The sequence below is a fragment of the Bufo bufo genome, unplaced genomic scaffold, assembly GCF_905171765.1.
Source record: "Bufo bufo unplaced genomic scaffold, aBufBuf1.1, whole genome shotgun sequence".
In the NCBI taxonomy this organism is placed as follows: domain Eukaryota; kingdom Metazoa; phylum Chordata; class Amphibia; order Anura; family Bufonidae; genus Bufo; species Bufo bufo.
The window spans coordinates 162,216-178,445 of record NW_024400707.1 but is presented as its reverse complement, the minus strand read 5'-3'; the positions used below and the strand labels follow the sequence as shown (position 1 = coordinate 178,445).

Below are 16,230 nucleotides of genomic sequence, written 5' to 3'. Positions count from 1 at the left end.
TTTGTGAACCAGACACCCTCTTCTCTTCCGAGCAGGAGGTGCCTGGTTTGATGCTCGGGTCTCCCATTGACTTTCATTGTATGAAATTGTACTCGAGCACCCGCAGTATTCGGCGGAGCACTGCAATGTGCCGAGCATAGCGATGCTCAAGCCGAACAGCAGTTCGGCCGAGCATGCTCGCTCAACACTAATGCACATAAATATCCTGATACCTATTGTAAAGCACAGAATACCCAATATAAAACAACTCCTTGCTACCCAACCTAGGGTACATTCTCCCTGGTATTTATGATGTAACTAATGTGAGTTTGGATAGCTCATCAAAATGAAAACGTACCTACATGAATGGGAAGTATTCCAGTATTTTAACACACCGCCCGGCAGTGTGTTATTGTAAATAAAAGATCGCTTGCCGTGCAGGGCAAGGGAGCGCATCGGAGCATGAGATGCTCCGATGCTAGCCTCAGGGGGGCTGCCTGGGTGAAAAATAGGGTATGTCCAGGTTCAGCTCTGAACCCGAACAACCCCTTTAAATGGACAATCTATTTTTGTAAGGGGGAATAAGCTGATCACCGAGAGTATTGCTGCTGTCACCTGTGATAGCAATGATCTGTTGTAATGTGCTGAGGGGTTAATGACGCATTAGGTGAAATCAGTAGTCAGGCCATGTCATACTAAGGCCTCTTGCACACGACCGTGTGTCCCCCGTGGCCGTACATCACGGATGGGACCCAATCACTTCAATGGGTCCGCAAATCTGGAGATGCAGTGCAGAAAGGAACGGAACCACGGAACGGAAGCACTACGGAGTGCTTTCGTGGGGTTCCGTTCCTTGCTTCCGTTCTGCAATAAAATAGAACTTGTCCTATCTTTTTATGGAATGGATGGATCGCGCACCAATTCAAGTAAATGGGGTCGCGATCCGCATGCGGCTGGCACACGGTCGGTGTCCGTGCATTGCGGACCACAATTTGTGGTCCGCAGCACGGGCACGGGCAGCACACATTCGTGTGCAAGAGGCCTAGCAGTAGGTGAGCAGAGTTTTCCAGAAAGGGACTCTTTTTGTAACTGCTGTTCACAGATAAGGGAACATTCACACACAGCAGATTTTGTTGAAGAATTTTCCGTGATTGAAAATCTGTTCTATTCACCTAAATGAGGCTTGCAGATCCATGTGCTTTACACCTAATTCTAATGAACGGAACTGATTTTCAGTTGCTGAAAATTCTGCAACAAGATCTTCTGCATATGGAAAAAAAAACTAAAACTAAAATTCTGACACCCACCTGGGTGAGGAGAGAGGGTGGGTGGGGCAATTTAATATTTTCTTTCTTTCTTTCTTTCTTTCTTTCATTCTTTCTCTCCCTCTCTCTGCCCCTACAGATGTCAATCTCCTGATGGCCGTCACGATGGATGCAAGAAAACGCAACTACCGGTAAGGCTACATTCCCCCTTGCGGTAGCAGGGTCCAGCAGGTTGCTCCGGAGGGGGAACAGCCTGCCGGATTCGTGCTAATGCTAGCCCACCATGCTGCTGGAAGTCTGCTCTGGCCCCATTCACTATAACGAGGGCGGGCTGGAGGTCTAGCAAACAAGGAACAACCTGCAGGACCCTGCTACCGCAAGTGGGAAAGGAGTCTAATTATATATATATTTTTTTTACACATCACCATATTCTGACCCCAAAACGTTTTTTTATAGTTATATCTAGCTGTGTGGAGGCTCATTTTTTGCAGGCCGATCTGTAGTTTTTATTGATACCAGTTTTTAATATATATATATATATATATATATACAGTGTATATATATATATACAGGTGAAACTCGAAAAATTAGAATATCGTGCAAACGTTAGAATTTTGTGAAAAGGTTCACTATTCTAGGCTCAAAGTGTCACTCTCTAGTCAGCTAATTAATCCATATCCCCTGAGCAAATTTTTACTTTTTTATGATTTTTAGCTCATGTTTGAGGCTACAAGACCCTTTTTTTATTTTTATTCTGTACCATCGTGTTTCGTATATATCCATGATGGTACTAGAATTGCTCATTTCTTATGTTGGCCTGCCACCTGGCATAATAGAAGTCTATAGCCTTCCGTGGTGCATTCCATCATGGTCCATGGTAGCGGAATCCATAACAGGATTCTTTTGATAACGCGAACCTTGTGCTCCGAATTTGAAAACACAAGTTTGCGCAACACTATTCAACACACATCAGGTCCTCCTTAGGGCTCACGCACTGTCTGTGTCCGTTCCGTTCCAGAAATTACTCGGTGTACATTCGGTTTCCGTATGTCCGTTCCGCAACAATATAGAACATATCCTGTTATTGTCCGTTTACAGACAAGGATAGTACTGTTCTATTACACTTTGCAAAATACAGAATGCAAATGGCCGCCATCCGTATTTTTTGCAGATCCGTTTTTTGAGGACCGCAAAATACATACGGTTGTGTGCATGAGCCCTGACTCCTCAGAAGTGTAGTTTCTTTACTTTGACCTCTCCCTCCTGAGCCGCTGGCAGGCTGTGCCATCCCCCAATGCTCCTTTCTGTTGCTTCTGCTCCCTCTATCCAAAGACTGGACCTTTTGTGCCCTCAGTGCTCCTCTGACACAGAATTACCAATTCATATCTCCCCATCACCCAAAGAGCCCTGCCAAATAGTGTCCCTCCTGTGCACTGCCCCTCTTGCCGGTGCCCAAAAAACCCCAACAACTTTAGTCTGGAAAAAAATTATAAAGACCCCATGTTGTAGGTGGGTCCAAATTAGAAAAAGGTAGGTAGGGTCAATAAAAGTAGTCGGGGACAGTAAACCATTAACCATGATAACACTGCTGATAGCAAGAAACTGCGCGTGTAAAACCTGTATCAGAAATTGGCATGCTGCGAACTTAAAATGTCCACTTTGCTAACTCCGCTGCATTTACATACAACGAGGTGGATGCGATTTGAAATAGTCTGATCCACACATTGCAGAAAGTTTGCTCAGTCAAATCTGCAAATTGTAAATGACATTAGTAGGCCGTAGTTTTCTGCCACAGATTTCACCCACTTCAGTGCAACGGGGTGCACCATCCAAACTGATCTTTTTGCCTCAGGAAGCGGTAGGACTGCAGGGGGTGGACATTTAGCCCCCAGCCCTGCACTCCTACATCCTGCTCAGCCTTGCATACATTTGGTGTCAGAGAGTCAGAGACCAGGCCAGATTAAACAAGAGTCTGTCTTTATTGTGTGCAGGATTAAAGTTCTAGTACATCCAGCAGTAGTTTGTATAAAATGCAACATCCTCACAGATGTTCCAGCATGAGCTAAGCAGATGAATATGTCATTGGCCCTCAGATTACTTTGGCTAAGAGCTGTGCTCTAGCAACTGTGGCTGTAGTGTCCGCTATTCTAGGGTACGTAGGTTGTCTTAACTTGTTATCCTTCTGCAGCAGCGTCTGGATCGCCTTAAGCTGGGTTACTTTGCTATCTCTCTCTCTGTAGCCATGCAAATCCTTCCCTTTTAGCGCTTGCTTGTATCTCCTGGAGCTCGTGGAGGTGACGTAACGGTTATTTGGTCAGTTATTTCCATCAGTTATTGTGAGCCAAAACTGGGTGCAGGTCAAAAACACAGAACAGGTGAATATCTTTCCATTGTACCTTTTTCTCTGAGTAGGCTTCACTTCTGCTTTTGGATCACAATAACTGATGGAAATAACTGACATGTGAACTTGGCCTTAGGGTACTATCACACTAGCGTTTTTCTTTTCCGGTGTTGAGTTCCATCACAGGAGCTTAATACGAGTTTTATCCTAATGCATTCTGAATGGAGAGCATTCCGATCAGTATGCATCAGGATGCATCAGTTCAGTCCCTCTTACGTTTTTTGGCCGGAGAAAATACCGCAGCATGCTGCAGTTTTCTCTCCGGCTGAAAATCCTGAACACTTGCAGGAATGCCGGATCCGGCATTAATTTCCATTGAAATGTATTAGTGCCGGATCCGGCATTAAGAGTTCCGGCAAAACGGATCTGGTTTTCCGGTCTGCGCATGCGCAGACCTTTAAAAATGCAAACAATAAATAAATACCGGATCCATTTTTCCAGATGACACTGGAGAGACGGATGCATTATTTCAATGCAATTCAATCCACATCCGGATCCATCTGACAAATGCCATCCGTTTGTGTCCGGATTGCTGGATCCGGCAGGCAGTTCCGGTGACGGAAACTGCCTGCCGGAATCCTCTGCCGCAAGTGTGAAAGTACCCTTACAGAAAGTAAAGAGCAGAAGCTTAAAATGTGATCATATGATGAGACCAGCGTGATCCAGCCCTGAGCACGTGTTAGGCTACTTTCACACTGGCGTTTTGGCTTTCCGTTTGTGAGATCCGTTCAGGGCTCTCACAAGCGGTTCAAAATGGATCAGTTTTGCCCTAATGCAATCTGAATGGAAAAGGATCCGCTCAGAATGCATCCGTTTGCCTCCGTTCAGTCACCATTCTGCTCTGGAGGCGGACACCAAAATGCTGCCTGCAGCATTTTTCTGTCTGCCATGTGGTGCGGAGCAAGACGGATCCGTCCTGGCACACAATGTAAGTCAATGGGGACGGACCCGTTTTCTCTGACACAACAGAAAACTGATCCGTCCCCCATTGACTTTCATTGGTGATCAAGACGGATCCATCATGACGGATGCATGCGGTTGTGTTATTGTAACGGAAGCGTTTCTGCTGATCCATGACGGATCCACAAAAAACGCTAATGTGAAGGTAGCCTAAGTCAGTGGAAATAAAACCAGGCACACAACGATATAAGGGGGGAATGGAGAATTTTATTTAATTTATAATCTTATTAATGATGGGACTGAAGTTTTGGTGTAAATTGCAAATCAAAGTCGAGGATAAGTTACATCCATTGACTTTTATTGATTCAGGGGAAGGCGAAAAAACCCCCTGTAGGGGGAAAAATTCCTTCCCGACTCCGCTTAGGGCAGTCAGACGATTTCCCTGGATCAGATATTATTAATCCAGAGGAAGGCGAAAAAACCTCACTGAGCCTCAGCCATCAGCTTGTAATGAGGAAAAATTCCTTCCCGACTCCATGCATGGCAGTCAGATTAGTCCCAGAATCAATCACTAAATAATCGGTCCGCAAGGGGTTGGCCAAATTGTACTTTGAATTAGGTGAATGGCTGAATTGGGGAGGGCAACTGTGTTGATCCAGAAGAAGGAGAGAAAAAACCCCTTTATGACATCTGCCAATCTGTCGTAATCTAAGGGGAAAAACACTCCTTCCAGACTGCAAATAAAGCAGTGGGAAAATAGTCCCTGGATCAAATGCCCGTACACATCCATCATCCAGTGGGATCGGCTCCAGGATCAGTGTCCTCTGTCGTCAAGATGTCTTCAAGATGTTTTCCTTCAGTCCAATCGCAGGGAGGGCTTCCAGGATCCAGTCTATACTTACCTGTTGTCTTCATACTGTGGTATATATGATAGGAAGAATCAATACAGATACCATATAATGTGGTATAATATACAAAGATTTTGTGCTACATATGAAGATTAGGGATTTTACACAACTGTTTAATGCTCATAAAATTTGAGCTTCACATTTGGAGCAGCTTAAATCTTGAATCATTAGGTAATTTATACAACTGTATAGGAACACTGCTTATTTCCATCTATATACCTGGATCTGTTCTTCTGTCCATCCATTCATCTTCTCCAGGGGCTCAGGAGGACATCTTGCTCTGGTGACATTAGAGCTGGTGGAGGGTTTACTGGGTGACAAATGATAACCCTCTGAAAATGGCCTGATGTTTCAGTGGCAATCGTCGCTTCTTGGCGGCTGCCTCCATTTTGCCCAGGTTGAATGGTTTGGGACAGCGTTGAGGTATAGATGGCTACAAGAAAAAGAAATAGATATAAATGAGGATATGGTCATCACAATTGGTGACAGACCTCATATGAAGCTTATGCTGGTAGTATTTCCACATGTAATATGATTACCTTATGTACTCATCCCCCACCATAATAAGATATATTTTTCTGTAGGAGTATAAAGCATATTAAATGCCAAATTAGGGTAGTGGCCTGCACTCATTACAGGGGTCTGCCTCCAACCAGCTCCATTCAAGAATTATTTGTTACAAATATAATTATGACTTTACCTTCCAAAATACATTCAAGGTGCAAACTACTGAAAACACATAAAAGCTCTGTATGCTGACATGCATTACTGGAGTTGGAGTTTAGTGGCCCAATCCCCAAACCACCATGTCCTGTGACAATTGCTACTGCTTGATGGCTCTGCCCCCTCCTTCTTACCTGCCAACATGTCCCCCTATCAAGCCCCTGACATTGAGAATCATATACACAGTGGCGTAGCTAGAAATGACTGGGCCCCACAGCAAATTTTTGAATGAAGCCCCCCTCCCCTAGTAATTTTTTCGCAACCCCTTCCTTTTATGCTGCCCCCATTCCTGTGGCTAGTAAAGATCGCTCTCTCAGATGAGGCCTGGCAGCTGTTCCATCCGTTTTCTACACTGTATATACTGTCACTGTATATAATTTCATTGTGTAATACTGTTATGGGGGCCCTGACAAAATCTTTTAGTCCTCCTCTTCCTGGATGGGCCCCCTTCTGGGTCAGGGCCCCAAAGCAGCCGCTTCCCCTGCTTCCCCTATAGTTACGTCCCTGCATATACAGTGTATGACGTGTATCTAGAGCACGGTAGACTTTCTGTTTATGCACTTACTACAGGGATGTGTGGTGGTGGCATCTCAAGGGCTTCCACAGAGACCCAGTCAATATGCTGGAAGAAATGATGGCCTCTGATGTTACCATGGACTCCTAAGCGCTTGGCAGGATCTCTCTGGAGGAGCTGAAAATGAGAAATGTAATGATAACTTAGTGACTATAACGACCTTTGACCACAATGACCAATCACATTCCAGATCTTACATTTTCAGGGGAAAGCTGGGAAATGAAATCTCCACTTTTCTCTTGTGCAAGTTTTGATAAATTTGCCCTAATGTTTATTCTGTCTGAATGCTGGACTTAGGCTGTAGTGTCAGCAATGGGAGATTTTAGAAATCTGTGGCTGCTTGTTACATAAGCTCAGAGGGGTGGACTAAGTATGTAGACTTGTCCTCAGTACATTAACTACCAGACTCTTACTTTAAAGGAAAACTCATATGTTACGATGGGAGAACGACTATAATGTCTGCCTCAGTGCTGGTAAAAATGGCAGCTCATGCTGCTCCTATTTAACCAGGCTCCGGGCCAGGACTCTTAACATAGATTGTGCTATTACTAAGTCTGTGCTGGATCTGGTAAGGTTGTGGGTCCAGAGGTGACTTCTTAGCATCCTCTGTTGTGGAGACCAGTATTGTAACCTTGTATACTACAGAAGTGCTGGTTGTGTATTGTTACCCAGCGAGCAGCACCTCTGAGCGGGGACCTCTCCTAAACACTACAGTGGTGAGTATTAGTGAAGGAGATCATGGTGCTCTATGGGGTATTGTAGGGGGAGATGTCTTCTATCACAGGTTGTCATGTAACATTGTATAAAATACAGTAGTGTTATGCAGTAACATACTGACCTCTTTAATGATGTCTTCGGCGCTGGAGTGTGTGATGTCAAATTGTGTAGGATCGTACTTACACTTACTGGTAATCATTTCATTTAAGATGACGCCAAATGAATACCAGTCCACTCCAACGCCATACTCCTCCTTAGCCAGCATCTGCCAGGAAGGAGAGAAGATTAGTACACAGCTCTTACCCACATTGTAGGTGCTAAGGTTTCTGCCATTGCCAACATATCATAGAATGGAGTCACTCAAGGTGTTTAGCGGAATGATGACAAGATGTTCTGCCTCCATCCAGCAGCAGATAAACTGCAACCACAAAGTCATCTTTTGTAGACTCGGTGTAACCAAGTGTTACATGGGGGTTCATTCATTTGAATGAGCATATTCTAATATTAGGTTTCTCCACAAGCACCCACTGCAGTGGAAATGAATGGTCACCCCGAGCTTCCCCTGGCAATAACAGCTGATCCCTGAGATCAGTAGATGGCATGAAGGTAATTAAAGAGGTCATTTCATGGGTCCAGAAAAAGTCAGACTTCCACCAATATGATGCTCATGCTTATCCTAAGGATGAATGATCAATATTCTGAACCCCTTCAATACAAATGGATCAGTGAAAATGATGTAAACTCCCCTTTTTCTCACCTCAGGAGCCACATAGCCTTCTGTTCCAGCATATTCGGTGGCTGTGCGGTCTCCAAGCATGTTCTCAAGTGCGAGACCGAAATCCGTGATCTTAATATGGCCCGTCTCAGCCACCAGGATGTTCTCGGGCTTGAGGTCTCTGTGGATGATGCCCTTAGAATGGAGATATTGGATGCCACACACGAGCTCAGCGGCATAGAATCTGTCAGAAAAGTAAATGAATGAATATAATGCGAGGATAACACAGAAGACTCTTAGACTTTCTTACCAGTCACCAGAATAAGAGACAATAATGTTTCTTATAACTGTCAAATAATGAGGCAGTGCAGGGGCGTAGCTATAGGGGGTGCAGAGGTAGCAGTCGCTACCGGGCCCAGGAGTCTGAGGGGGCCCAAAGACCCTTGTGCCACATAAGACACTGGCATTATAGAAAGTGCATACTGGTCAACTTACACCTCTGGCTGGAGGGAAGGGGTTAGGTTATGAATTTGGCATGAGGGGGTGCCCTTTCAATGTTTGCCTCAGGCAGCAGGAAGGATTTGTGCTCCCCTGCCCCTTGCCAACAAGCACTGAGGGACGGGGGCCCAAGCTGAACTCTTGCACCAGGACCCATGAGCTTTTAGCTACGCCCCTGGGGCAGTGTCTTATGGAAAGGGCTGCATGGTGGCTTAAAATCACATGGACTTCTATTCCAGGGTTTTAAAGAGCAACCAGTCCTAGTCATGTTCTAGAATGTGTCGCTTATGGCCATTAATAACTATTCCCGGAGGGCCCCTTTAATACCTAGGAATATGATTAAGGCTCCTACACATCGGACTGGGGAGATATCAGAAAAAAAGATCACAAAGATGTGATTTCTGGAGGAACGTTTCCTCTCTGTCTTCAAGTCTTCTTTTGGGGGAACAGATCTCATCAGTGTGATGTGCATGAGGCCGGACACTGGATCTAATATTTCATGTCATTTTCTAACCGTTTAGCTGAGGTTCTTATTTAACCATACCTTGCACTGGGGATGTCAAGCCGCCCCTTCATGTTTAGGAACTGATCAAAGTCCCCGCAGCTCATGTATTCCAGACCAAGTAGAACAAGCATCTGTGACATAGAAGACACCATTACCAAACCATCAGAACATCTACACATGAACTATATGGAATCTAGCAGTGGCATCTGTCATCTTTAAAGGGATATTCCAGTGTCAATAAGCAAAGTTTAATATTTGTATATAGTGAAAGATTCTACAATTTTACAATCTTTCTGTATGAAATTCTCAGTTATTAGGATCTCTGCTTGCAGTTACTGAATGGGAACCGTCATTAGTTTCCTCCCAGCTGCTATAAATCTGTCCTGGTCCAGTGATGGAGATATGGTGCATAGCACTTGACACAGATCTGATAACTGCACTTTATTGAGCCAAGTGTCTGTGTGTCCATAACATGGGGAGGATAGGTTTTTAGCCACTGGAGGTAAACAATGAAGTAATACAGTGTTTATGGATATGCTGAGTTGTGTATGTAATATGCTCCTCGAGGATTGGGCATGTGTACTGTATTTGTACAATATTCATAATCCTAAAAGGTAAAAATAAATACCTAAAAAATGAAATAATACAGCAGAAGAAGCATGGCAGGACAATGCAGAGCAAAGACAGGAGACACTTGGGTAGGTACATTTAAAGGGAACCTGTCACCGGGATTTTGGGTATAGAGCTGAGGACATGGGTTGCTAGATGGCCGCTAGCACATCCGCAATACCCAGTCCCCATAGCTCTGTGTGCTTTTATTGTGTAAAAAAAAACGATTTGATACATATGCAAATTAACATAAAAGAGTCATATCTTACTTGTGTGACCAGAGAAAAGTCATATTTTCAAGTTCTGACTCATCTCAGGTTAATTTGCTTATGTATCAAATCGTGTTTTTTTTACACAATAAAAGCACACAGAGCTATGGGGACTGAGTATTGCAGATGTGCTAGCGGCCATCTAGTAACCCATGTCCTCAGCTCTATAAACAAAATCCCGGTGACAGGTTCCCTTTAATAAGGTGATCATATACGCCATTGCTTTCTATGGTCAGCAGATGACACACTGACTAAATCTATTAACCCTCTCTACGCTAGACCACAAAATAAGTGACCTCGACCAGGGAAGGTTAAATAAGTGGAAAATGTTATTTTCTAATTTTCTGTAATTCAAACCTGGGGGCGTCTTATAGTCCACAAATAAAGTAAATTAGAAAATGATATAACCTGCCATCATAGAATAAATAACCTTTATTTGCTCCTTTAAAGAGGATCTTTCACCACTCCTGACATGCCTGAATTGCTAGCAGTCTGCAGTAAGGGTACAGAGGAGTGGTAACCAGTTGGGGGGTGTACCTGCACAGACTCACTCTATCCAATCAGTGCTGCCATTTTCAGACTGTAAGTAAATGGAGCAGTGGTCATGTATGCAAACTACTGCTTCATTCATATGGGGACTCAGGGACCTCCATTCTTCTGATCACTGGGGGTCCCTGCAGTCCTACCCGACCCCTTTCTTTCAAATGGCTGGTCGCTCTGAGAGGTGCTGCAGTGAAGGGGCCTAAGTTCTCCACCAAGTGCTGCTGCCCCCTTTTCTGCTGATTGGGTTACGAGTGGAGACATTTGACAAAAGTGAAGTTGTCAGAAGTGTACCTTGGTCTGGAATGCAAAGTCCGCGTGGACAAGGAAGGGGCTCCCAGATGCCAGCTGTAAGACTCGGTGCTCCACCAACACATCCGCCTCATTGCAGTTGGCAAGCATGGATCTCTTGCTGATGATCTTAACAGCATACTTCTGATGGTTAGAAGTATCCTCCGCCAAGACGACCTTACCATAACTTCCCTGCCCGAGCACATGATGGAAAATTAATCTCTTCCTGATGGTATCGGAGATTGTGCTTCTAGAGCAGGTTGGCCGAACACCGCTGTCCTCGACTAGGGGGAAAATAATAGAAAGACATGTGAAAGGATATTCCCATCTTAGGCTTTTATACCATATTGATTGGCTTGGTTCTTTCTGTTATTCTGATAGACGATAGCTGCCAACAATCCCGAATTTGTATAGCCAAGAACAGAGCTTGGCTATCTCCAGCAGTCCCATAGACTCTGAATGGTGATCGGTCTATACTGTTCTATTTGAAGGGGTATTCCCATCTGAGACAATGAGACACCTTTGGGACCCACACCTATATCGAGAATGAGCTGGGAAAGTGGTGGCTGGAGGACTCCAGATTTCCACTGGGTCCAGCCACCACCAAGCGCTGTCCCAATAGTAGTGAATGGGAGCGCACCCGTTTGCGCAGCCACCGCTCCCATTCATTTCTATGAGGCCGAGCTATTTCAATGGGGCTTGGCTATTTTCTGCCTCCCATAGAAATGAATGGAGGGCAGCCGTACTTGTGCGGTGCGCCCTCTGGGACTTTGTTGGCTACGTTTATGAAATATGTGGGGGTCCCATAGGTGGAACCTGCCCCTATGAGACAATGGGGGCAGATCCTACAGATATGACCCCGTTGTCTCAGATGGGAATACCCATTTAACAGAATCCAGCACCGTAGATAAATACAGACCTAGACCAGACTCTAAAATATATACTGAAATCAGACCCCTTAATACATACAGACCCCAGACCAAGTGCCTTAACCCCTATATATATTGTGGGTACTTCCTCTGGTAGACAGGATTAGCGGACGCAGTATAGAGGCAACAAAAAGTTTATTGGATCAAACAGTTCAGTGTTTTATTCACACTTTAGGCAAGTGCTCAAACAAGCAGTCATATTCAAACAAAAAGTCACCTTGCGGTGTTGGTGGTAATTCAAACAATGCGGCAATTCTGTCTCAAAGAGTCCTTGTTGATAGCAGCACCAACCTGTTTTCACACCAAACAGGTAGCAAGCCTTCATCCAGACACAAGGCTCCCAGATCCCAACACAGAGACATGGCTTCTAAGCCCAGCTGCCTATTTAAGGACAGCCAGGTGCTGCCAAAACCTGGACTGGCATTTAAAATCCGGTCCGGTATTTGCCCTCACCTGGCAAATACCTGTTTTACCAGACCAAACCTCTCACTGTGTCACTATACATATATATATATATATATATATATATATACACCGTATTTTTCGTCCTATAAGACGCACCGGCCCATAAGACGCACCTAGGTTTTTGAGGAGGAAAATAAGAAAAAAAAAATTCTAACCAAAAGGTGTGCTTTTGGTGGGTTTGAACTAACGGCAGTCTGTGCATGACACTATTATGGGGGATCTATGGATGATGCACTGTTATGGGGTGGGGGATTAGTGGATGGCATTATGATGGTGAGGGGATCTGTGGATGGCATTATGATTGTTGGGGGGGATCTGTGGATGGCATTATGATGGGGGGGATTTGTGGATGGCACTGTTGTAGGGTGGTTAATCTGTGGATGACACTGCTATATGTGTCACCCACAGATCCCCCCATAACACTCCCATCCACAGATCCCCCCATCATAATGCCATCCACATACCCCCCACCATCATAATGCAATCCACAGATCCCCCCCACCATCATAATGCCATCCACAGACCCCCCTTCCCCCATTATTATCCCATCCACAGATTCCTAGGGAGGGACTGTAGTAGGCGGGGAGAGAAGTACTCTGTCCCCGCCGCTCAGTATGTACTGTATTATACGTAGTGTTAATCATAATATCTAAACTGAATAATGATGCGCTCCCCCTGCTCCCCCTGTGCTTACCGGTACATGACACGCTCCTGTAGTAAGCACTAGCAGCTAGCAGGCAGGCCGGGCGGCCGTAACTCACTGAGGTCACGTGCCTGCTCCGCCTACTTCATTCATAAAGTGGGCGGAGCAGGCACGTGACCTCCGTGAGTCACGGCCGCCCGGCCTGCCTGCTAGCGCTTACTACAGGAGACAGAGTGTGACATGTACCGGTAAGCACAGGGGGAGCACATCATTATTCAGTTTAGATATTATGATTAACACTACGTATAATACAGTACATACTGAGCGGCGGGGACTGAGTACAGTGCCTGCACTGCCCGCTTCTCTCCCCGCCTACTACAGTCCCTCCTCCCTCCTCCATCCTCACTAATACATCGCAGTCTGCCAGCATTCGCCCCATAAGACGCAGGGGCACTTTCCCCCCACTTTTGGGGGGGGGGGGGGGGCGTCTTATGGGGCGAAAAATACGGTATATATATCCTTTAAAAAAATACTAATATTCTTTGCATCGCCATTTTCTGACACCCACATTTGTCTTTATTATTAGAGCCATGTAAGGGCATATTTTTGTGGTGTAGTTTTTTTTTTTTTTTTTCCATGATTTTTCTGTATTTTTGGGCAACAACCCATGACAGAACTGGGACTTTTTAATAAGCCCTGCGATTTTTCCACAGGGGTTCCAATTGGAGGACTTAGGTAACCCCCCCTCCCTCTGTCAAACTCCATAGATGCTGCAGTCGCTATTGACAGCAGCATCTGAGGGGTTAAAAGACCGGTATCATCATCATCCCGTGCACTGCTGGCAGGTGTCTACTGTGTTATACAGTCAGCATCCACCATATATAGAGAGTGACCTCAACGGGTGAGCTTGATCCATATAACGCTTTATCACATATGACATACATATAGGTGATTATGCATTAAGGGGATGGATGATAAAAACTGAAGCCTATGTGCCATTTACCTGCTTTTACTCCCATGGAGAATTATCATATATACATATACAGTATGGCGCCACCTGCTGTTTAAAGCGTATAGCAATCTGCATCTGCTGAGCTAAGTGCTGCTGGTCACAGGTCAGTCACTGTCCTCATAGCCAGGTCTCTTCACAGTGGTCCTCTCTGTTCACCGCAGGGCAGCTAGAAGAAATAGCTTTCTTCCCTGTGCTCCCTGCAGAGGAGCTAAATAAGAAAGGCGTCTTCCATGCAGAAAGCTATTTCTATTGGTTCTTCTGCTGGGAACACAGGATCACTACGCAGAGCCCTGGCTCTGGAGGAGTGAGCATGTCTAATCGCCTCACTGAGCTCAGTAGATGGACCTGCACATTGCTATACACTGTGAACACCAGGTGGCGCTATACTATGTAAGTAAATGTCATAACTCTAAAATAGATACATTTTTACAGAATCTGAATGGTAAATGTGCTCTATTTTTATAATCGATAAATGAATATGACATATAATGGTGAACCAACCCATTTCCCCTTCCTGACATATCATATACCTATACACTGTATGGAGCAGGCTCCACAGGGGGTGCCAAATGTGCAATAAAAATAATCACATTTATAAATATATATTTAAAGAAGCTAAAAAAGCCTCTTTCCTTTTTATGGTATACAGTAATAATGATATAATTGGTGTCACTGTGTCTGTAAACTTCCAACCTAATAAAATATACCACATGATAAATGCTTTACAAACACACACAATGCGAGAAGTTTTTTTATTTTGTACATGTAATAAAACATAAGGAAAACAATGTATATTTATTAGCGCCATGACTGTGCGGATCCGCGGGATAAACATCACTGAGCGCCATAAAAACAAAAAGCTTACAAACTTACAGAGCAGACCCCTGAATACAACCCCTGGAATAAATACACCCCCCATAATAACTACAGGCCCCACATCATCTAAATTAATACAGTTTTGTGTCAAAGCTGCTGCACAACCTCTTTCATCTCATTACTGGGGGCACTGCCCCACTTATCTATTCAGGTCAATATTTGGGATCAGTATTTGGAAGCCAAAACCCAGAGTGGAACCTACACAGAGGGAAAGGATGATGGAAACCTCTGTATTTCTTATGTATTTCTGGGTTTGACATATACAAACCAAATATACCTGACAGTGACCTAACTCTACAGAAAGAGGTTCTGCAGCAGCTGAAGGGTGTAATACATTATTCAGAATATGAGAAGTCACCTTGGAGGTCAGTGATCTGTAGACATGAGCTCTGCACGGGGCCTTGTACATTTATAGGGACCTGGAACTCCTGATGACTTCTCATCACTTACAATAGGGGCACAGTGTCCATGTATCAGAATCACTCCCGTGTATGCAGGGTTGTTACAATGTTGTACTATACACAATATAGGCTGCTGTTTATGACAGCCTATATACTCTCCATGCACAGGCTTTGCTGAAAACTCATACAGGACACTATGGGGGATTAGAAATAATTCCTATAATAACATCAAATGCTTAAAACAGAACTGTGTAGGGCCTAATTCCCACTGCACTGCCCTAGCCCAGTATCTAAATACCCTGACCAGGCAGAATGGCTTGTTGGCGCTCCCAGGGTACATCCCCGCTAGCACTCCTCCCCCACCCCTAGTACCACCCCAGATATAAATGTGGAATCCCCTTCCTTCTGCTTGTCTCAGGTCTCAGCTCTACAGAACAGATTAATGGAAAGTTCTACAATGTGTCCAGGATGTGTAGCTTCTGTATTACTGTATGTGTGCATCTACCTGAGACTCCCTGGTCCTCCTGCCGGTCTTCTTTCTTCAGGACATCATCTTCTCTCTTGATCCGTGACTTCTTTCCATCTTTTGAAGAGATGAGGATGAGTTTTCTCTTCTTGCCGCCTTTTGGCTGTTGAGTCACATCTTCATCCACTGGAATGATCGGTTGATTAGGAGACATCTTCTCAGAGGAGCTGGATGCGATCCTCTTCTTCCTCTTCTTGCTCCTCTTGGGTGTCTCCTTGTCTTCATCAGCTGAGGTCAGGATGGTACGTTTCTTCTTCCCTCCTTTCCTCCTGATGATCATCTCCTCTTCTTCCTCCATCTTCTTCTGCTCATCAGCCGATGAGTCAGAAATGTGTCTCCTCTTCTTCTGTCCTCTCTTCCTCACAGCAATCTTCTCTGTATCCATCGCAGCGCTTTCCCTGGGGTAAGCAGATATGTCCTCCGTCGCCAGTCAACTCTAACTGCCACTTCTAACTGCCACCTACCATTCAGACACGGGCACCAC

At 44.8% G+C, this 16,230-nt stretch overlaps 1 protein-coding gene across 1 annotated transcript; it reads right to left on the bottom strand.

The window, feature by feature from the left end:
* Positions 1-6,729: 6,729 nt before the first annotated feature.
* On the bottom strand, positions 6,730-12,413 carry LOC120984462 (protein kinase C delta type-like). Its single transcript, XM_040413378.1, has 6 exons — positions 12,402-12,413; positions 10,898-11,178; positions 9,225-9,316; positions 8,225-8,426; positions 7,589-7,732; positions 6,730-6,867 (listed from the first exon to the last, which is right to left on the bottom strand). Exons 2-6 carry the CDS (start codon positions 11,003-11,005, stop codon positions 6,730-6,732), a joined length of 684 nt encoding a protein of 227 aa, XP_040269312.1. The 5' UTR covers positions 11,006-11,178; positions 12,402-12,413.
* Positions 12,414-16,230: the final 3,817 nt, after the last annotated feature.

Bases quoted from the DNA above. Each gene is read 5' to 3' on its own strand.
- LOC120984462 (XM_040413378.1), bottom strand. From the start codon at position 11,005: ATGCTTGCCAACTGCAATGAGGCGGATGTGTTGGTGGAGCACCGAGTC. The intron at 8,427-9,224 runs GTATGGTTAAAT...CTTTTCTGACAG, and splicing joins CTTGACATCCCCAGTGCAAG to ATTCTATGCCGCTGAGCTCG. The intron at 6,868-7,588 runs GTCAGTATGTTA...TCTCATTTTCAG, and splicing joins CCGAAGACATCATTAAAGAG to CTCCTCCAGAGAGATCCTGC.